The sequence below is a fragment of the Canis lupus genome, chromosome 16, assembly GCF_011100685.1.
Source record: "Canis lupus familiaris isolate Mischka breed German Shepherd chromosome 16, alternate assembly UU_Cfam_GSD_1.0, whole genome shotgun sequence".
NCBI lineage: Eukaryota > Metazoa > Chordata > Mammalia > Carnivora > Canidae > Canis > Canis lupus.
In genome coordinates, this window is record NC_049237.1 from 55,048,246 (window position 1) to 55,070,383 (window position 22,138).

The 22,138-nt window shown below is 44.0% G+C and overlaps 1 protein-coding gene across 10 annotated transcripts; it reads right to left on the bottom strand.

The window, feature by feature from the left end:
- Nucleotides 1–1,150: 1,150 nt before the first annotated feature.
- On the bottom strand, nt 1,151–21,362 carry LOC102153584 (zinc finger protein 705A-like). 10 transcript variants are annotated; one of them, XM_038560524.1, is made up of 7 exons: nt 21,289–21,343; nt 17,525–17,555; nt 14,294–14,379; nt 12,905–13,031; nt 12,100–12,195; nt 9,780–9,876; nt 1,151–1,300 (listed from the first exon to the last, which is right to left on the bottom strand). In XM_038560524.1, the coding sequence occupies exons 3-7, from the start codon at nt 14,303–14,305 to the stop codon at nt 1,261–1,263; spliced, it is 372 nt and encodes a 123-aa protein (XP_038416452.1). In that variant the 5' UTR covers nt 14,306–14,379; nt 17,525–17,555; nt 21,289–21,343; the 3' UTR covers nt 1,151–1,260. The 10 variants fall into 10 exon arrangements, with proteins under 10 accessions (XP_038416452.1, XP_038416456.1, XP_038416457.1 ...); XM_038560528.1 differs by lacking the exons at nt 17,525–17,555; nt 21,289–21,343 and adding exons at nt 11,754–11,821; nt 20,804–20,898 and having other exon boundaries at nt 9,802–9,876; XM_038560529.1 differs by lacking the exons at nt 17,525–17,555; nt 21,289–21,343 and adding exons at nt 11,754–11,821; nt 20,804–20,898.
- Nucleotides 21,363–22,138: the final 776 nt, after the last annotated feature.

Sequence of the window (22,138 nt, forward strand, 5' to 3'; positions counted from 1 at the left end):
AATAAAAACCCAGAAGAATTCCAAAGGAAAACTTTTTTCCAATCTTGCCATATGTATTAAAGCATCTCTTAGAGGCAGTTGCTGATGTGACAGCAAAACAACAAAGACTCTCTCCCAGAGCCTAGCACAATGAATCTGTGTGAGGCATCCGGTTTCTAGGTTTCACCACATGTTACTGGGGAGCTGTCTGCAGGGAATGAAAACTTCCCTGAGAGTTGTTGCTGCCTTAGAATCTCTGTAAAATGTGGTTGGTTCATCACAGAAAGGCCCTAGCAGACTGACTAGTTTCAGGGTTGTGGCCACCTCAGGAGCCCTGAGAGCTGCCTGACTCCTCTTCCCAGCAGCCCACATCATCTCCCTTAGTGCCATAGCTAAGGCCGTGGGAGGATAGGCAGTGGACACCCTTAAAGACGTAGCTGACTTGTAAATTCAACGACGACAGGTTAAGAATATTTAGCTCACAGACGTTCTGTACTCTTGTTGCACTTCGTTACTGTGCATCATGATCCTCTGTCACCTAGCTCTGGGTCCTCTGATGACACACAGAAACCAACGCTGTTTACTGTCTCATCACCTCACAGTACAGTTGCATATGAACAAAACCTCCCCAATAAGAAAATGTGTCCTCAAATCCTCTGAAGATTTCCTCTGCAAGACCTGTTAAGACCTGGAGATTCTTAAAATCTAAACATGTCAGATGTTGAATGACAGGTACCAGTCTCCAAAACTGTTCTGGTGTTCCCAACTCAGAGAAAAAGCCATTTGAGTACACGAGTTTCCCTCACCCACTGCTCAGTGACTCTCATCACAGTACCCAGCCCAGTAGTAGTCTGAGTACATCAGCCTGAACTATGGCAAGAACAATCACCCAGTTTCTAGTCTTTTCCATGGAGGAAGGCAGTCCTTGGCTGATTAATATTGACATTATATTTAAAATGCAAAGGCATCCCTTACTCAGCTTATAAGTTCCTGAAGATAAATTCCACAGCTGTTCTTTAGGGGAAAACTATAGCCCAGAGAAAGGTCACCAACTAGTGATTCACAACTACACGTTTATGGAAGAGTTCTGAAAAGCATCTCTGGAGTAAACGAGAACTGTAGGTAATCCACACCAATCCATACCATTTAGTGAAGAGAATATTCTTAGGGATTTTCAAATTTAAAAATTGTTTTAATTAAAATATTAAGAATCAAATATGACTGGGGTGAAACAAAGTTACAATTCCTCCTGCAGCACCCAGGCAGTGGGAACCTCAGATTTCAGAACAGCAGGATTCCATGGCAGGCTGACCAGTCATGTCTGAAATTCAAAAGAAAAACCAATGAGAAGATTTTGGTAGAACTAAACTATGATAAAACATCTAATATTAAAATGGAAGGGTGAATCTGAATAATAATATAATAACTGCAATATTATTTATATAGTAGTGATAACATTCAATTATAACAAAATATTCTAATGGTAAACATAGAAGTATGTTTCAATAACACTATACATAATCTATGCTTATACTATACTACTAGATTATTCAGTAATTACTAAAACAATTGCACTTTATTAATATCAAATTATGAAGTACTCTTAATGTATTCTACATTACTAATTTCTGTTAGTTTGATATAACACATAATACCAATACAATTTTAATGGAATGCTAAATTTCTCAAAAATATCTATATAGAAGTTATGTGAGACATTGTTTGGCCAACAAAGAAAGTGATGTTCTTAAAGTCTTGGCATTTTCTGGTTCACTTTTCATGGTCATGAATATTCCATACAAAATGATTTTCATGGAAGGAAGCTTTCACTTTTCAAGTATTTTTTCAGAGCAGCTTTAGGTTTATAGCAAAATTGAAGGGACGGTACAGAGATTTCCCCTCTACTGCCTGCCTCTGCACACACACAGCCTCCTCGGCTATCAGCATCCCTCACCAGAGGGTAGGGTTTTTGTTTTTGTTTTTTACCAAGGACAGACCCACATGACACATCATCATCACCCAAAGCCCACAGTTACCTCAGGGTTCACTCTGCTGTTGTACATTCTGTGGGTTTGGACAAATGTTTAACAACATAAACCCATAATTATAGCATCATTCAGAATATTTTAACTGCCCTAAGAATCCACTGTGCTGATTAACTTTTTAAAAACTGTATTTTCAAAAGAATGAAATATCTGGAAGTTATAGTTTAATGTCTCTTCATTTTCCACATAATAAAACGATTACTATTCACTCTATATTTATGAAGAGTTCCTAATACTAGTTGAAGTTCTCACTTGAAATGTTAAGTGGTGCACACTATGGCACACTGTAAATGTATCATTTTCTGGTAGAGAGTGTTTTATTTGAATATTCAAGATACTATCTACTATTTTCATCAACATTTGGCCCATGCCATAAAAATATTTTTGTGTTTATACTATTTCAAATTTCATAATAATTGCTTATACTTAAATATAATTTTATGTAATTACTCAATTTTGTTGTGGAAAAGTTTCCCTAAACATTCACAGTTCTGTAGTGCATGAATGAGCCCAGTATGAAATGTGGCCAGATGACAGACCCTAAGAAGTTTAAAATAGAATTATTTTATTCTTTCTGACTGGAACATAAGAATCCACATATTACCACACGAATCACCAATGGACATCATACATAAATTAAGATACATTTATATTTTTCCACTATCCTAGTTCTCTAAAAAATTGCTAACCTGTAATATATTCTAAAATATAATAATTCCTACTCAAAAGTGACAATAACAAAATGCCATCATGTTCCTGTATTATGCTACAGGATCATTCAATAGGATTTAGTAATTACTCATATTCTCCTGAATCAAAAACCTAGAGAAGTTCAGGAAACAGAAAGGAGATTTGTCTACCTAAAGGAGAAAATTACCATTGATCCCCTCAAAGCAGGTAAAAACTAGCTTCACAAAGGTAAACATAAACCTTTGAAACAACTTTTCTCTAGGAGACACAGCCCCCAAGCTCAGAGAAGAGCGACTCTGAAGCCAACTGAGCATCCCAAGTATGTGACCTGAACCTGTCCCCAAGCACCCTCGCTCACGGGCCCTGCCCAGGCCGAGCCCATGGGCAGTGTCATTTCATTTGGCCACATCATGTACAGTTTACACCATTGATTTTCAGAGGAAAAGCCAAGGGTTTGAGTTTTTATATTTTTAAGTTTTTATTTCAACTACTTTTCACTGTCATGAACATTCCATACAAAATAATTTTCATGGAGAAATTGTTCACTTACTATTGGGCATATTCTCCAATGTGGCACAGGGAAGTCACTGTGACACCTGAGTGTGGCTCGCTGTTCAGTCTTTCTCCCACCCTCTCCAAGACAGCATCTGGCAGTGAGGGAGTCTCAACACTTTCCAGCCTTAAAATCGTCCAGGGCTGGCATTTGGCAGCTGGGACTGAGTTGGGTGCAGAGAGAGCTGGAGGGCAGGGAGCACCGGACAGCTGTTCTCAATACAAAGGGAACGTGAGGGACCAACTGAGCAGATCCTGAGGAGGGATCATCCCTAACGAGAAAGGACCAAGGCTCAGGGGCCACCTGGCACCGGCTATCCCTCCGCTGAAGGTCATTGTAACCCCAGGCCCAGCTCCTTCCTCCTGCACTCAGGCTCACGTGGCTCCATTGTTTTCAGTCAGATTTTTATTCCCCTTCTGGTTTTACCATAAACCTACAGTCCAGAAAAAATACCCCAATCCTCCAGTTCACCTCTGCTCCTACTTCTCTTTAAATTGAAGAAAGAGGATAAAGGCAAACCACGTCACCCACGGACCCGTGTGGTACCCTCTGCTAGGTCGTGGTGTGCTCCTGGGGAGCCGCAACGATGACACAGAACATCAACATCACTTAAAACCATCATATGACCCTGATGGATCAGCAGACAGACCATTCTACCCACTTATCATGTCTGGACACGACAAAGTATGAACATCATCCAAGCCACAAAGTACCACCACTCCCCACTCCCAGCCTTTGTAAGACTGTTTCTTTACAAATGACACTTGTCTTATTCTATTCATGCCTCCGCAGAGATTTCCTAAGACACTAACCAATTAGCCCTGCTTTCTGACAGCGAATAATCTAAATCGAATCACTGCTTCTTTTAACTCACTCCCCAAAATAATTAACACAAGTGAAAATGAGGCCCTTCTACCACCTTTTTAAAAAAGTATTTATTTATTCATGGTGGGGGGTGGGGCAGGCAGAGACACAGGCAGAGGGAGTAGCAGGCCCCATGCAGTGAGCCCCACGTAGCACTCAATCCCAGGACCCCGGGATCACGCTCAACCGCTGAGCCACTCAGGTGTCCCCTTTCTAACACCTTCTTAATGAAATATTCCAAAGTCTCATTTTGAAGTTTGTCTCTAGATGAAAGGAGTAATGAATCCAATTTTTGTTCAATCGCAGGTGCATTCCGGGTAGTCTTTGGCGGGAGGTCGTTAACAGCTAGGTATAAAATGTGAACATACGCAGGTATACAAAGGCACACACACCTTCACAAACCTGAACCTGTGTTCTCAATGTTTAAATGCAATATCCCAGCGCAAATCGATACACTGAGCTGTAAGTCCCAGTGAGCACTGGTACACAGTGGAGCCAGGACACACTGCTGGTCGTGGACATGTGTGAGCACAAATACAGGGAATGAGGAAGACAATATGCCATCATTGGTTGGCACCCTGGAGTGACAGGAGCAAAGAAAAGGTGTTTTCAGATGTGTCTGTCCCTCAGGTCCCCATCCACTAAGGCACTAGGCCGTGAGGCAGATGCCAAGGCATCACAGTGTTGGGAGACAGAGAGGAAACTGCTCTTTTGGGGCTGTGGCCCCTGCTCATGAGTCTTCAGTCCCTGTGCTCAGTCCTCCGTTACATTTTCTGCCAACTCTCAATGAGGGGCAATTCCAACTGCAGCCATGGTGTCTGGGATGGGGTTCTAACAGAGCCAAAAAGGGAACCTCGAGGCAGATGCTCGTGGTTGAGGTGACAGATGGATCAGAGTCACATTTCTACTGAACTGTTGTTACACCGACTTGCTTGCGTCCATATTATATTTCTGCAAAAACAGATGTGCACCTTCCACAAGAAAGCAGCCAAAAGGTGCCTCACGACTGCTTCTACATTTAGTAGCAAATCATGTAAAAGATGCTGATGTTTCAAACATCTTCCATCCAAATTCCACATGTCATGATACTACGACCGTCCTCTCTGGTGATGTGTTGCCCCTCTGGCCAACAACCAAAACAAGCAGGCAAATAAAAGTTCAGGGTTGCCTCCTATTTTACTCATTTCATTTCTGAGTTGGGAGTTCCTAGAGAAAAAGTCAGAAATGAGATTTGAAATCAGAAATGATTTCAAGAAGAGAGAAGTTAACTCTTTAGGGAGCTAGTGGATCCCACTCTTGGAGTTAGGAGGGGGGGAAGGCTGCACGTAGAGGAGCCTACACTGCTGCTCCGACGTTCCCGGGCCCTAAATCCATGGGCGACCTGTGGGCTCCACTGCTTTCTTCGGCAGCCATGGGGACATTTCATATCCTGTTGCGCTCTCCCAGCTCCAAGATCATCTCCTTCCATAAGAAAGCATGTGTCATCCCATGATTCTTGTTCTTTAGCTGGTGTCCTCTTTTTCAACTGAGGTAGAATTCACATTCCATAAAATTCACTCTTTCAACTGTGTTTCTAGTATATCCACAAGGCTCTATTAGCATCACCACGAATTACAGAACATTTCTGTCACCCTCCAAGAAGCTCTGTGCCCATCAGCAGTCATTCGCTCTTCCTCCCCTCCTCCCAGTCCCTGACAACCACTCATCTACTCTGCCTCTGTGCGCCTAACTGGACGTCTCACATGAACCAAGTACCTGGTGTGTATCTTTTGTGTCTGGCCTCTTCCACTTAATATGATGCTTTCAAGGTTCATCAATGTTAAGAGCACAGATTCAGCATTTCATTCTTGTTTTAATAGTTGAGTAACTTTTCATTGTATGACCATGGCACATTTTACTGATTCATTCCTCAATTTATGGGTATTAAGGGTGTCTCCACTTTTTTGACTATTATGAAAATTGCTAAGAACACTCACATGTACATTTTTGTGTGAGCATGTTCTCAATTATGGATATATCCATAGAAATGGAATTGCTGAGTATATGGTAACTCTTATCCTTTTGAGGAGGGACTGCCAGGCTGCCTTCCACATCAGCTGCACCACTTTACATTTCTACCTGGAGCGCATGAGAGTTCCGGCTTTTTCACGTCCTCTCAAACACTCACCATCTGTCTTGCAGCAGCCATCCTAGTAGCAGTGTGAAGGTATCTCATTGTAGTTCTGATTCATGTTTCCTGAATAACTAATGATTTTGAGCATCTTTTTGTATTCTTACTGATCACTTTTCAACTGGAAAAAGATCTTTTCAAGGTTTTTGCCTGCTTTTAAATTTGGATTATTATTTAGACAATTTTTGAGTTGTAAGAATTATGAATTCTGGATACCACACTCTCATCAGATCTTTGATTTGCCATTATTTTTTTTTAAGATTTATTTATTCATGTGAGATAGAGAGAGAGAGAGAGAGAGAGAGAGGCAGGCAGGCAGGCAGGCAGAGACACAGGCAGAGGGAGAAGCAGGCTCCATGCTGGGAGCCCGACGTGGGACTCGATCCTAGGACTCCAGGATCGTGCCCTGGACCAAAGGCAGGTGCTAAACCGCTGAGCCACCCAGGGATCCCCTGCCATTATTTTCTCCCATCGTGTGGGATGTCTTTCAACTTTGTTAGTGTCCTTTGAAGCACAAGCATTTTCACTTCAATGAACCCAATTTATCAATTTTTTTCTTTGGCTGCATGTGCTTTTGATATTGCCTAATCATAGATTTTACTGTTTTTAGTAATCTGTACACCCAATGTGGAGCTCATGACCCTGGGATTAAGTCACATGCTCTTCTGACTGAACTAGCCAGGTGTCCCCAAGAACACCAACATTTGTCTTTGTTTTCTTCTAAGAGTTTGTGACATTAGCTCTTATATTTAGCTAATTCACCCATTTGGGTTTTTTTTTTTTATGTTAGGTTAGGTAGGGGTACAATTTCTTTTCTTTGTATATGGGATGCTTAGTTGCTCCTGTATCATTTGTTAGAGTAACTATTATATCTTATACTGAATATTCTTGAAACATTTGTCAAAAATAAATTGACTATGAGGATTTATTCCTGAACTCTTGCTTCTAGTCCACTTAAAAGGAAGTCTATTATTCTAGTGCTAGAGTCGTGATTAATGTGCTTTGTGGTAATACTTCAAAGAGAGACATGTGAGTAGTCAATTTTTCCTTTCAAGATTGTTTTGTTTATTCTGGGTCCTTGCATTTCCATGTACATTTTAGGGCCAGTTGGATTTGTGATAAAGATAACACTCAATCTGTAGGTAAATCTGGGAGAACTGCCATCTAATATTAAATCTCCTATTCCATAATAACTTTCATGGCGTTTCAGAATTTTCTTTTTATAGTAGACTTTATTTCTTTCAAAATATTTTGTTTTCAGAGTAGAGATCTACTTATACTTATGTTAAATATATCCTAAGTATTTTATTTCTTTTGGTGCTAATATAAATGCTATTAAATTTTCCAATCTCTAGGATCCAATTTTGGATCAAAGATTGCTTTTAATGATCTTGCTACTTTCCTGTGCTCTAGAACATTTTTCAGCTTTGTCTTCAAGGAAATTGTCATTTTTGTAGAGTTATAGAGTATGAGCCAGTTTACCACAATTTCTCAAAATGGTGTTTCCTTCTGTTTTCTTATGGTGAGATTTAGTTTACATGTTATTCTCATTCTTTTTATTTTCATTTTTCAGGAACACTACACAAGTGACATTTGGTCTTTCTCAGTGATTTATACCAGTAGCTACACAGTATCAATACTTCACATGATTTTTTTTCATTGATGGTGTAAATTTCAATTACATGCTTAAAGTGTTTACTTAACACACTAACCTTTTTCACTATGGTAGTTTTAAGTGGTGATCTTTTTCCTACCATTCTGTTTTTAGTCACTATTCTACTATAAACAGAGTTTCATTTCCCTCCACATATAGAGGCACGTATGTGCTTGAATATGTGAATCTTTCAATGTGCTAAAAAAAAACCCATTATTTTTATTATGTTGCTGATGTGGTTCTCCCCAATAGGGGGCCCCTTTGATCTGCCCCATTTCCTTTTCACTGGTCCAACCCTCCCTTTTTTTGAGTACTTTCTTACTTTGCAGAAGATACCTACTTTCCATCCTCAATACCGATCCTGTATTTGCCTGCCTCAATCAACTCTTTCTCCAAGGAAGCCTAGTTCCTAACACACATAGTGAAAATTTAGAAACTAGTATTTGAGTGATTTGTCATTGTGACTGAGGTATCCCTGCTTCTAGGCCCTTTCAGGGGACAGGGTCAGGAAGCACATAGCAGGTCTGCACACATGCACAAGAATACATATCATTGATTCATTTTAATTAAGTCTAATTCCAATCCAATGCCCTAAGACATATCTTCTTCCTCAAATATTTGTGTCTCCTTTTTCCATTATCAGGTAAAACTTTGGCTGAACAACCTAAATATTTAATCACATAATCATAAAACACATAAAAAACCTTCCAAAACTGCTACATTCACACCACTGGAAAAAAAAATCAAATAGGCATAAAGATAATTTGCAAGTATTTCTGTATTTTACTTGAGTGTATATAGTAAAAACACCATGTTCAAAAATTACTTGAATTTATTTTATTTCATGATTATGCTAGTTATTTGATGTTAGGCTCCTTTGTTTTTCTTTTTTTTTTTTTTTTGGCTCCTTTGTTTTTCAATTTTTTTCCACTCATCCTTGTTGACCTTAATTTCATGGAGTATACCAAAAAAAAGTGTCCTCCTCCTACCATCTACTCAATATTCCTCTCCACCCCCTATAGGTTACTTTTATTGGTTTTCCTCTCTTCACATATTCAGGGCCAGCAGCAGACTGTCTCTGGCTTCACGTTTCTCTGACATCTTCTGTCTCTGACCTGCAGATCCTCTTCAAAATGGCTTGCCTTATTAGGTTATGCTTATTCTGGGAAAACTCCCTTGTTACTATCTCGTAATCAACCAGTTAGAAACCTTAAGACATCTGCAAAACCCCTTCCCCATTGCCATATAATGAGGAGAATGATATTACACCACATTCAAAGGTCCAGAAGCAAAAGGAGAAATTTATACAGGTATGAACCCAAGGGAGCATAATCTTGGGGACAAATTAGCAAAATTACCCAGAGTCTGAGGTTCTAATTTATATGCAATAACTGTGTGGGGGTTTAAAGAAAGCGCTAGAGGAGAAGAAAAAGACTTACATTCTACCCAGACCCTCTACCACTGTCCCTCCCAATCTCTCACCTCAGATAGGACTCCTGTGCTCTCTCAGTATACCCCATATTCTTCTATCCCATCCTTTAACCTACCTGGACCCTCTTCCTGAGGCCTGTGCACATTCTGGGTCACCAGTACGTGTCACAAAGCCCTGCTCTTCCCCTGCTCAGGTCACTTTCAGTATCGTGGCCTCTCTATGACCTTGAGTCCACCTCCAGATGCCCTCTTCTGCATCCTCATGAAGTAACTTGGCTCCCATGGCTTTCCCTCCTTTCTGCTTTTGTTGAACCCTACAGTCACCAAATGCTCCCTTTAATCTATCCCAGCTCCAACAGCACCTGGTGCCTCAGGTGCCAGCCATGTACTTGCCTCTTCACCCACTTGTACTCACTTCTCCCTCTGCCGTGGTCTCCTGGCTTTCCATCCCCTCTTTCCCTCGACTTGTTCAAGATAGGACTGCTTGTCGCTGTACAACAAGGAAAACACCAACAGTCCAGATATTTTAAAAAGAGAAGTATTATTTTAACAATGGACAAATTCACAAATCAAATGTTTATTCTTCTATGTTTGTATTAATTTTTACCATGTATGTATATTTTTAAACACTGATACAATTAAATCATATTATTTTGTATCACAACCTTCCAGTTTATCTAGGTTATTTTGTGATTGACTCAAATCTCTGTAATTATGGCTAACGCTACATAAAAATATAAACTGAAAAACAGACTTTTGAGGAAATACTTTTACTGATTTCAAGTACTAATCTAATTGAAATAATTTATTCCAATGTTTTATTGTTACAAGTCCTTCACAAAACATTCCTGATCACAGCACAAATCTCTGTTTTCATCTTACATTGTTTAGCAAAGTCCAACACTCTGATGAAGTGTGGGTTTCAGGACTCTCGACAGAGCCTGTAGTCTCTGCTGTAGAGTTTGCTCTTGGTGTTTAAGGATAGATGATAAATGATGGCACACTGTGAAGGCACAGGACTGTACACATAAAATTTCTCCCCCTGTACACAGGACTGTACACATACAATTGAGCTCTCTGGTGTGTGTCAAAGTCTGAAGTCAGTTCTTCCCTACATTTAGAATATGGGTTCTTTCATATGAACTAAGGTCAGAGATTAATGGTTTCCATTCTATGTGATTATTTTAACAGAAAAGTAAGACATTTATCTAGCATTCTGGACACACTGATTTCATATACTGGGCTCCTCTCAAGTATAAAATTGCTCACGCTGTTTAAAGCTGGAGTTTTGGCCAAGAAATTCCTATGACTTTTCTTCAGTGTGATTTCTTTAATGTTGACTAAAGGAGGAAGGACGATAGAAACCTTTTCCCACATTTATCACAGATGTAGGATTTCCTCCCTGTGACTTCTTATGTGTGAATGTAAATTAGCATTTTTTAAAATTAGCATTTCGGCTGAAGTGTTTCCCAAATTCATTACATTTACAGGGTTTCTCTCTGGTGTGTGTTCTTTGGTGTATACCTAGCTGAGGGCTCTGATGGACTCCTTTCCTACATTCATTACATTTATAGGATTTCTCTCCTGTATGAGTTCTCTAATATAAATAGAGCTAAGTGCTGTGAAGAAATCCTTTCCCACATCCCTTACACTTAAAAGGTTTCTTTCCTGTGTGGATTCTTTGCTGTGAGTAAACAATAGCCTTCTGGCTGAAGCATTTCCCGCATTCATTACATTTGTAGGGTTTTTCTCCAGTGTGTGTCCTTTTGTGTATGGAAAGGTGAGTGCTCTGGTGGAATTCCTTACATGTACAGGGTTCCCTTCCCCATGTGACTTAGCACACACTGAATCACTGTGGATCTGTAAGTGAAAACTTCCCGATATTCATCATATTCATAAGCATCCTTTCCAGTGTGAAATCTTTGCTGTTCGAAGATGTGAGGCTGTTAAAGAATTTCTCATATACATTCATTAATTCTTTTCTCTACACGACTCCTATGTTGATCATGCAGTGAACATCTCCTGTTAACATCTTCACTGTTATTTACATATGCCATGCATGTTATTTTCTACAAGAGATTTCCTTTTTCATAACATCTCAACTGCAGGACTATCAGATTTACATGAAGCATTTCATTAGTTTCAAAGACTAGATGCATGAGCCATGTTTATGTGGCTGTCCTTTTATAAGAATCCAGGTAGTGGCTTGGTGCAACACCTTAATTTTCTCCCTAAATTCAAACCACCCAAAGCTTTCTGCTGGGGGAGTGTTTATACCCAACTGAAATTGGTCATGTGCTGCATTCTAAAATCTGTTAGCTCCCATGTCTTTACTGTTAAGGGAGGGTTCACGCCCCGAAAACTTACCACTGACATGCAATCAGATGAGTCCTTTCTGCAGATGTCTTCTTGTCTCTTAAGACTACTTTTCCTATCTGAAATAATATAAACAAAACGAACTGCTACTGTGCACGAGAGCATGGAAACTGTTGAAAATGCAAGGCCTGTGTGCATTTCAAATACTGACCCTTACAGAGGGGAAAGATGTGAAAAGAAGGAATGTATCAGTGAGTTGAAATGTATTTCAGGAAAGTGAAAATGATAAAGTGTTTTCAGGATTGAAATAAGATGTCTGCTGCTGACATGTCCCTGATCCTGTTCTCCTCATAACAGGATCTTCCTGGTGTTGTGCATACACAAGCCTGGAGCTCACCTGGACTCAGGCCTTGGGGAAATCCTCTTCCCTCTCTCCACAGCTCCACTCCTTGTTCCAACTGGGAAATCACATCTGATTTGCAAAGTTGATACCCTGTTTGTGGGGAGGAAAAGGCATATCAATTTTAGATTCTGTGCAGAGAAATATCAATGATCTTTAATCTCAGGGTAGGATACCAAGGAAGAACAAGGACCAGTGAAGCAGAGCCCAAGGAGGAACACTTTGAACACTGAAAATACCAAGGTCCTTCAGCACAGCAGGAAGAAGATCCTGACACTGGGCCAACATGGGGAGATTTTCTGGCTACTGATATGTAGGACCCAGGTCAAAAATAGAGCGAAGAATCTTAGTGTTTTTAACAAAGGAAAAATTTTTTGTTCCTACAGTAGCATGAAATTAACTTTTTAAAAAACTAAGTACACACAAGCTGCACCTCAACTGATTTCTTTCCAGAAAGAGATAATAGATATTATTTTCATAAATGGGTATTTAACCAGTTGAGTGTGGAGAGCAGAATAGTTACTTAGTAATGCTTAGTGCTTTCATTCACTTAAAATATTCACTGAATTTCCAGTACATTACTGGGCATCAGAAGTCCCAAAGCAGGACAGACATGAAAGAGGAGTCAGGAAAAGTATATATTATTTTGGGGTGACAAAATATGTGTACATCAGTAAATAAATAAATAATGTTCAAGTAGTTTTAAGAACCGTAAAAGAATCTGAATAAAGGCTTAGAGGGAAGGGGGATATGAGAAAGCTGGATACTTGCTGAATAACTACACCAGTGTTGGCAGACTCACCCACGGAGACCAGATGACTGATGTTCTCCAGCATCACATCTCGGTACAGCTTTCTCTGGGACGTGTCCAGGAGGGCCCACTCTTCCTGGGTGAAGTCTACAGCTATATCCTTGAAGGTCACTGATTCCTAAAACATCAGACATGTTGATGCAGTTGGGGCCTTCCCTGCCAAGGGCCATGGAGGTGTACTGGACGTGATAGTGCTGTACACAGAAAGGTCATGCTGTGTCCAGGGTCCCAGTCCAATGCTTCTCTATGCTGCCTTGTCATGTATCTTTCACACATATTCACAGAAATATAAACACACTTTGCAAACATGACTTCATGATAAACAATTATCTCATGAGGTGTGCTGGAAATACCTGGGACATGGCACTGCCCTACTTTCCGCAGGACTGAGTGGGGGCTCCTACATGACATGGATAAGCAAATGAGGCCTCGCTCATCTCTACATGCCACACACGTTCATGATAAAGTGTAAGATGTACAATCCGGAAGCAGAACCCCAGGGGCCATAAGACTGCTGTAGGTAAGGAATGTCCTAGCCTGCCCGTCCATTTCAATCTTCTCAGGCACTTCTGAGCATTGCTTATCACTGTCCCTCCTGTAATGTCACCCCATCTATATGCTAATGTGTACTGGAAGCTTCTCAACTGAACCTGATCCTTCCAGTCCTGCAAAATTTGCTACAGGACCCTCGGTTTTATTCTATTATAATCCTTCTCAATGTACAGCCCAAATTAGAAATATATTACTCACCAGACATTTGTTTTCAAATTTGAACGAATTTTTAACAATGGACAAATTCACAAAGACAGTACTTGGGTTGTTGGGAATGAGTGGTAAGAAGAATTTTTCTTTAAGTTATTAAAGTGCTCAAACATATTCCATAAAAACTTTAGTAAGTTAAAAACTGGAGAAAATAAATCAATGATTCCTCATTTCTCTCTTGCTCCCCACCCCCAGTCTCAATGCTGTAGGGCCCTCCTCTGCAGCATCTGAAACCCTGGATGGACCGAACTCACCTGAAGGAACCTCTGCTTCCCCACAGGTGGTAAGCTCCCACTTACTCTCATTTCTGTCACCTGTGTTCACCATAGGCCTAAGCCCACTGCAGACACTAAGCTGGTTAAGCAGTGAGTCACTTCTCAGCTGGGATCATGGGATGGATAAGAAGAAATAACTTTTCTGCAAGGACATCTTTAAGGGATGGGGAACACAGTAGAGTAAAACTGGGTATCAGATTATTTCTCGATCAAACCTGACCTGCCACAGCCCTCCCTGAGTCCTGGTGAAGTGTGACTGGCAATAATATTTCATAGGGGCACAAACAATCTGCTCAGTCCCTGGCAAACCAGGTATCCATGAGGAAGAGCAAGTCCTACTCACCTGTGCTTGCATTGTCTAGAACTCAGTTGCCCCTTTCTTCCTGTGTATTCTCACCAAGGGACAGTCCAATAACTAAGCAGACAAAGCTGAGGAAAGAGAAAGAACCCATGAGACTTGTCTTTTCCAATATTCCTAAATATGCTCATCTTCAATCTGCAGATCTCCCCCCACTCACAGTCCAACTCACATGTACCTGCAGAGTAAACAAGGACAAACAGGGAGGGGACTCCCCTCTCCAAGAATCAAAGACTTCAATAAGAAGTCTTTGCCTGTTATGCACGTAAAGAAGATATAATATCGCCATTAAAGAGCTAGCAAAAGCACAGGTATGTCTAGTTTAATTAGACTTGGTCTTTAGAGGTTCTACTTATTTCCATCTCTGACCCAAATCTTAGGAGAACCTGAGTCCTGTCACATGGAGATTCTTGTATCCATAACTCAGGACAGCATTTTGGAATTTCCTATTTTATCATTCTTAGTGAGGTCCACTGGCATTGTTTTCAACACCCATCTCAGCTCATGAGTGCCCATGTTCTCCCTCAAGCAACAGCTGCCCTCAGTTACTGTGGCTCCTCCACATGTAGGATTCAGGCAGTGTTAGTGCCTCAACCCAACTGTATATGTCATGGCCTTGGATATGTGGCCAAGCAACTATGGCATCTCTTTAAAGGTGGGCTGGAACATTTTAAAGACCCAAATCCTGCTCAAGTATTCAGTGATTCTCATCATGCAAGCTAGCACATACAACCTCGTGCATGGGAAAGAGGCAGGAGGATGTATGTCATAATACTACATAGTAGGGATTGCTGCATAATCCCCACAGAGAAGACAGGCTTATAAAATGTAGAGGGAAGGGGTTTAGTTTTAGAGTTAATTTATTGACTTCTTGGGGTCTGGAGTTTTAGTCATTTTTATCAACAAGATGATCTCTGCATTTCATAATTTAAGTATATAAAATAATTTGTTACCCCTACAGAACTACCTCAAACAATGTTTATAAATAAATACACTGCATCAACAAACACTGATGTCAAGAATAGGATATGATTAAAACCCACTAACCTTGAGGACCTGGAAAAAGAAAACTACTACTGATACTAATTTAAACTCTATAAGTAGAGTTTACATACATGTTGACATACATTCTACTTAATATTCAATAATAATCCTGTTTTTATGGATTACTCACACATTTAACAAGTAATTTGCACAAGTTCAGAAAATTTTATTTATGACATAACTACATGGTTAAAAACTGACAGCAAGAATTTAAAATTAGTTTTGCCTATCTCTGTCAAATAACTAAAGGATTTCATCTTGAAGGACACTAGACACCAGAACCAGTTTTACCTGACTACATCTACAGTCAGATCCATGACCAGAGACTCCTCCCTCAAAACATCCTCCTTGCAGCCTTTCCTACAATATCTCCCCATGTCTAGGATCTCTTATGGGGAGATCTCCAGTTCAGGACTCTAATTTCCAAAATCAGCCCCCACATGTAATTTCTTTTTTTTTTAAGATTTTATTTATTTATTCACAAGACACACACACACACAGAGAGAAAGAGGGAGGGAGGGAGGGAGGGAGGGAGGGAGAGAGGCAGAGACACAGGCAGAGGGAGAAGTAGGCTCCATGCAGGGAGCCCAACGCGGGACTGATCCCAGGTCTCCAGGATCACGCCCTGGGCTGAAGGCGGCGCTAAACCGCTGAGCCCCTGAGTTGCCCCGCACATCTAATTTCTGCTGATCAGCATAACATACATTTGCTTATTTCAACTTATACATACCGAGACCAACAATTCTAATGCCCCTTAGTCATTTCCAAAATCTGCTAATCTTAGATGATGCCAACAGCTCACCTTCCCTTGGCTGCACCGTCACAGCTCAGAATTAGGTATTGAGCTATTCTAATTACAAGCTCACAAACCTCCCAAAAGCTTTTTCTTAATATCTGGCATCCTACTTTGGCTTAACAAATCACTCTGCTATGCTTCATTAATAAGTTAATATTTCCTATGCCTTTCCAGTTCTCTAATCTCACAAATTCTCACCTTTTCCTTTAGCTTTCAAAAACGGTTTCACTTCCTACTACAGAGATGACCCTGATAATTTGAAGAAATACTTCAGCTCCCTGGCAGGAAACCTACAATTATTCCTGATTTCCAACCTATCAGTATATCTGCTCTTGTAAAAACTGAAAAGTAATCTCTATTCCTAATTAAATCCAGCTTCTTCAATTCTATCTTCTCCTTTCCTCCTCCTTCAAATATTTTGTTATTGATTATAAGACAAATTTCTTTTACCAGTAACCCCTTCATCATTTCCCTATTCATCTCCTTTAACTCAATTAGTCTCTCCATTCTTCTAAGAAAAACCTGCTCTAAATCAATTTACATCTAGTTGCTGACACATGACCTTTTCCCTTCAAAATGAACCTGAATAGTACGTACTTATTTACAATTTCTTCACATTCCCTTACTTTGACTTAACAAAAACCACTTATAATTTCCACATTAATAAATCTTGTTAAGATTAGTTATTTCCCCATAATTAAATCCAGCGAGTGTTTCTTGGCCTTTTACTTGGAGCCAAAGCAGTATTGGCACATGATATTCATTTGGGAACTTTTTTCCTGTAGGCTTTTCCTATAGATCAGTTTTGTAATTGCCTTTCAAAGAGTCTAATCACTCCTTCCAGGAGTTCTTTGCAAGGCCCTCCTCAAACAACAGTTGATAGATCTCAAGGTTCAATTTTTAAAAAAGATTTTATTTATTCATGAGACAGAGAGAGAAAGAGGGGGGGGGAAGCCGGCTCCATGCAGGGAGCCCGACATGGGACTCAATCCCGGGTCCCCAGGATCGGGCCCTGGGCTGAAAGCAGCGCTAAACCACTGAGCCACCTGGGCTGTCCCTCAAAGTTCAATTATACCTTTTTTAAAAAAATATTTTATCCATCTATTCATGAGAGACACAGAGAGAGAGGCAGAGACATAGGCAGAGGGAGAAGCAGGCTCCCCATAGGGTGGGGGGGTGGGGAGAGCCTCGATGTGGGACTTGATTCCAGGATCATGACCTGAGCCAAAGGCAGATGCTCAACCACTGAGTCACTGAGGTGCCCCCAATTGTACCTCTTTTATCTCCTCTTACAATAGACTACCTTGGAAATCTCACTACACTCACTTGCTTCTATTTCTTCCACTGCTGTCTGTAAACCATAACTGAAAACATACCTAGATTCCTTTTCTGTACTGGAATCTCCACCTGCATGTAAAAGGAAAGAGACTTCAAAACAAAGCCATTAACTCTTCTTCCACAATAAAAAGTTCTTCCCTTCTGGTCTTTCAAGTCTGATAATGGTTCCACAAGATGTCCAAGGATTAATCTTTGACATTACTTTTCAGAACCATGCAATTAAGCACCACTGTTATCTCTACACTTATCACTATTATCTTTCATTTCCTCCCTGATATCTACACATATATGGCCACTTCATACTCATCAAGTTTCAGTCTGAGATTAAATGCCATACTTCAAAGATCCCTCCTTTAAATGATTACCTAGGTTGTTCCTTCTCACCTCGTTGCCTTGAGTAGAACCTCACTTTTTTTTCTTCAGATTATTCATCTAATTTCTCACTAAGAATTTATGTATTTCTTTGTTCCTTTCTTTATTGACAAGACTATCTGCAATAAAACCACCTGGTTGAACAATTAACTCTTAATTTCGGCTCCGGTCATGATCTCAGTGTTGTAAGACAGCCCCACATCTGGCTCTGTGCTGGGGGTGGGCCCTGGTTAAGATTCTCTCTATCCCTCTGCCTCTCCTAAGAGAAAAATTATCATTATAGAAAAAAAATCTGCATCTACGTGATCATTTTGCAATATATACAGATATCGAATTATATTGTACATCTGAAATCAATATATTTTTACCCTATTTAGTAAAAAAAAAAAAAAAGGTGTCAGAGGAAGGCAAAAAAAATGAATTTTAGTTTTGGCTCATCTCTAACTACTTGTCTTTGATTAAATTTCTAATCTCAAAATGTATCCTTGTTTTCTCCTTACTAGTCAGAACAGGTTATTTTTGCAAGCCTGGGAAGCCCCCTTTTCACCTCAAAAGCTCTTCTGCAGACCCTTCCTGGATGTTGCTGGCACCCAAGAGACAAGTCTTCCCCATTCCCTGGGCTCAGAGGCTGCACAGCTGATCCATAGTTGCTGTGAGAAGTAGCTAATTCAGGAAGCTGCTCTTCACTAATGCCTTCCTACCGAGCGAGCACCTTTGAGCCTTGTTCCTCTCTTGTTGCCATATTTGAACTTGTTTTAAAAAAACACTGAGCTAGAAACACACTGGTGACATTTTTGAAATTAAAAAGGGGGCTGGGCATGAGAGAAGAGCTGTTTCTTCTCAAACCTAGAATATAGTCAAGAAACAGAACACTTTGAGGGTCATACATGTTTTGACACAATCGAAAAAGCCTGCATCTCTCCGAGGACATTCATCTATGTCTTATGGGCTCTAAGTCAAGACCATAAAGATTTTAAAAACATTAGGACCCCTCAGGGACCTGGGTGGTGAAACTGGTTAAGCCTCGGACTCTTAGTTTCGGCTCAGGTCATGACCTTGGGGTCATAAGATGGGGCTCTGCACTCAGCACTAAGTCTGTTTTTCCCTCTCCCTCTGCTCCTTCTCCTCCCCTCCATAAATAAAAATAGGTCTTAACATGCATATTTTAAAAATTATAAAATTAGGACCCCTGGGGGACCCAAGTGGTGAAGCTGGTTAAGCCTTGGACTCTTGGTTTCAGCTCAGATCATGACCTTGGAGTCAGATCTGGCTCTGTGCTCAGCATTGAGTCTGCTTGTCCCTCTCCCTCTGTTCCTTCCCCTCCTCCCCATAAGTAAAAATAAAATACCAAAAAAATATTTTTTAAAAATGATAAATTAGGACCTTTCACGATACTTGAGCCATAATTTATAAGTCATTTGAGTATAAGCAGAACGTGTTTTAACAGAAGATGGAGAATGTAGACGTCACAGGGCATCTCTGCGATAAGTAAGCCAATGTGAAGGCTCGCACCCTCACCGGGAGCACCGCTGGGAACATGGCCGGGAGCACCACTGGGAACATGGCATGGAGCATGGCCGGGAGCACTACTGGGAGCACTGCCGGGAGCACTGCCGAGAACACCAATGAGAGCACCACCAATGAGAGCACTGCTGGAAACACCACCGGGAGTACCACCGGGAGTACCACCGGGGGAGTACCACCAGGAGCACTACCGGGGGCACCACTGAGAGTACACCTGGGAGCATGGCTGGGAGCTTAGCTGGGGCACCGCTGGAAGCACCGCCAGGAGCACGGTAGGGGGCACAGCCGGGAGCATCACTGGGAGCACTATCTGGAGCACCACCAGGAACACAGCCGGGAGCTCGGCCAGGAGCACCGGTGGAAGCACTGCCAGGAGCACGGTAGGGAGCACAGCTGGGAGCAGTACTGGGAGCAGGGCAGGGAGCACTACCGGGAGCTTAGCTGGGAGCACTACTGGGAGCACAGCAAGGGGCACCGCCCAGTGCTTGGCTGGAAGCACCGCGGGAGTACAGCCAGGAGCACCACCAGGTGCTTGGCTGGGGCACAGCCGGGAGCACCACCGGGAACATGGCCAGGAGTACCACCAGGAGCTCAGCCAGGGGCACAGCCAGGAGCACCGCTGGGAGCATCACGAGGAGCTCCGGCAGGGGCACAGCCAGGAGCACCACCGGGAGCACCACCAGGAGCTCGGCCGGGGGCACAGCCGGGAGCACCTGAGGAGCTCGGCCAGGGGCACAGCCGGGGGCATGACCGGGAGCACCGCCAGGATTTAGGCCGGGAGCACCGCCGGGAGCACGACCGGGAGCACCACCAGGAGCTTGGTCGGGGGCACAGCCGGGAACACCTGAGGAGCTCGGCCAGGGGCACAGCCGGGGGCATGACCGGGAGCACCGCCAGGATTTAGGCCGGGAGCACCACCAGGAGCTTGGCCGGGGGCACCGCCGGGAGCACGACCGGGAGCACCACCAGGAGCACCGCCAGGAGCACCGCCGGGAGCACTAGCAGGAGCATCGCTGAGAGCACCCCCGGCAGCATGACCGGGAGCACCACCAGGAGCTTGGTCGGGAGCACCGCAGGGAGCACCACTGGGAGCATCGCCGGGAGCTCGGCTGGGAGCACCAGCAGGAGCTCAGCAGGGAGCACGCCCGGGAGCACCGCCACCCCTCCGAGTCCCCGCTTCCGCCCTGCCGGGAACCTAGCTGCGAGGGTCCCCTCCGGGTCCCTGGGATGCCGCCCCCGCCCGTCGCCCGCAGCGCTGCTCGCCCTCCCGGCGCACAGGGCATCCCTCCCTCAGGACCCGACAGGCCGCGCTCCACACACCCGCCACCCTCCCCCGCGGCCTGGGGGCGCACTCCCTACTGAACTGACTCGGCCCGAACCAAACGCTGCCGTTTCACACGCGGCCGCGACCCTCCGCACACCTGCCTTCCCGCCTTCCAGCACCGCCTCGCCGCTCCCGCTTCCCGCGACCACCCGCCCGCCAAGGCGACGACCCCCGAGCCGGGAGCGCAGCGACGCACGCACGGCCCCTTCCGCCCGCCGCCGGAAGTGCCCCCTTCCCGCCCGCCGGGCGGCCCCAACACCCCGACTTCCCGGGCCCTCCTGCGCCCCCGCCCACGCGGTTCCGTCTCACGGCTGCTGCATTAGGTCCGGTGCCCCGCCCCCCGCCCGCCGCCGCCGCGACCAAGCCGCCCAAATGCACACCCACGGGCGCCGCCCGCCACCACCTCGCCGCGGGCCCCTGCACGACGGGCCGCGCCGCCCCCGACCCGGCTCGACGCCACCCGGGAGGGCGAGGGAGCACGTGCGGCGGCCGAGACCCAGTTCTCCCTCCCTGCGGACGAAGGCCCGCCCTCGGCGGCCGGCAGCCCCTCCCGCAGTCGGGGCGCTCGCGGACGGCACCCACCGCAGGCGCGGCCCCGGTCGGTCCCCGGGGAAGGTGGCTCCCGCTCTCGCGCAGACGCGGCGGCGAGGGCCGGGACGCAGTGCGCATGCGCGCCACGTGGGCCCGGGCGGCGGGACGGCGCGCCCCCTGCCGGCCGCCGGGTGCAGCGCAGGGAGCTCCGAGTCGCGGGGTCCCGGGTGCGATCCTGGCAGGTGTCCTCGCAGGGGGACCGGGAGGCGAGAGCCCAGGGAGGAGGGGCGGCAAGGGGCCCGTGTAGCCGTCACAGATGGAGGCTCCTAGGAACTCCTGCGCTAACAGGAATGAGGACGGTTCCCTACCGACATGCAGGCCTGTGCCCCGTAGTGATGAGCGGGTGGCGGGACGCTCCCCCGTGTGCAGGCTCAGGTGAGGGCCCGCGCGCTGCTGCACCTGTCAGCCCGGAGGCCGAGCAGCCTCCTCTGCGGCAGTGAGTGCGCTCAGGGATTTGGTTCATCATGTTCCCCAATAAAAAAAACAAACTGTCCTCCCCACCCCTGAGACACAGGCAACCCCCTGGTTCATCACTGATCCACTCTCACCCTGGATGGTCCAATCAGCGCTAGGGCTGAACAGGGTCAGGAACCTGACTCCAGGGGATCGCTGGCAACTTCGCCATCCTCTTAGAGGACTAGGAGCCACGGGGATCCCTTCTCCCAAAGAAACCCAAACCGAAGTCCTACATCTGGCATCCCAAACCTCCCTTCTCCCTCCAGCCTCCGTGCAAGTTTCATGGAAGCGCTTGCCTCATTTTGGGGGGTGGCTCACCCTTGACTATGTATGGAGCGTCTTCCTTTTTTTTTTTTTTTTTTTTTTTTTTTTTTTTTTTAAGAAT

Excerpts from the sequence above, each read along its gene's own strand:
- LOC102153584 (XM_038560523.1), bottom strand. Across the intron at positions 12,196-12,904 it reads CAGTCATCTGGTCTCCGTGG|GGTATCAACTTTGCAAATCA; the intron begins GTGAGTCTGCCA and ends CCCCACAAACAG. Across the intron at positions 9,877-12,099 it reads TCCCCAAGGCCTGAGTCCAG|CGACAAGCAGTCCTATCTTG; the intron begins GTGAGCTCCAGG and ends CTTGTTGTACAG.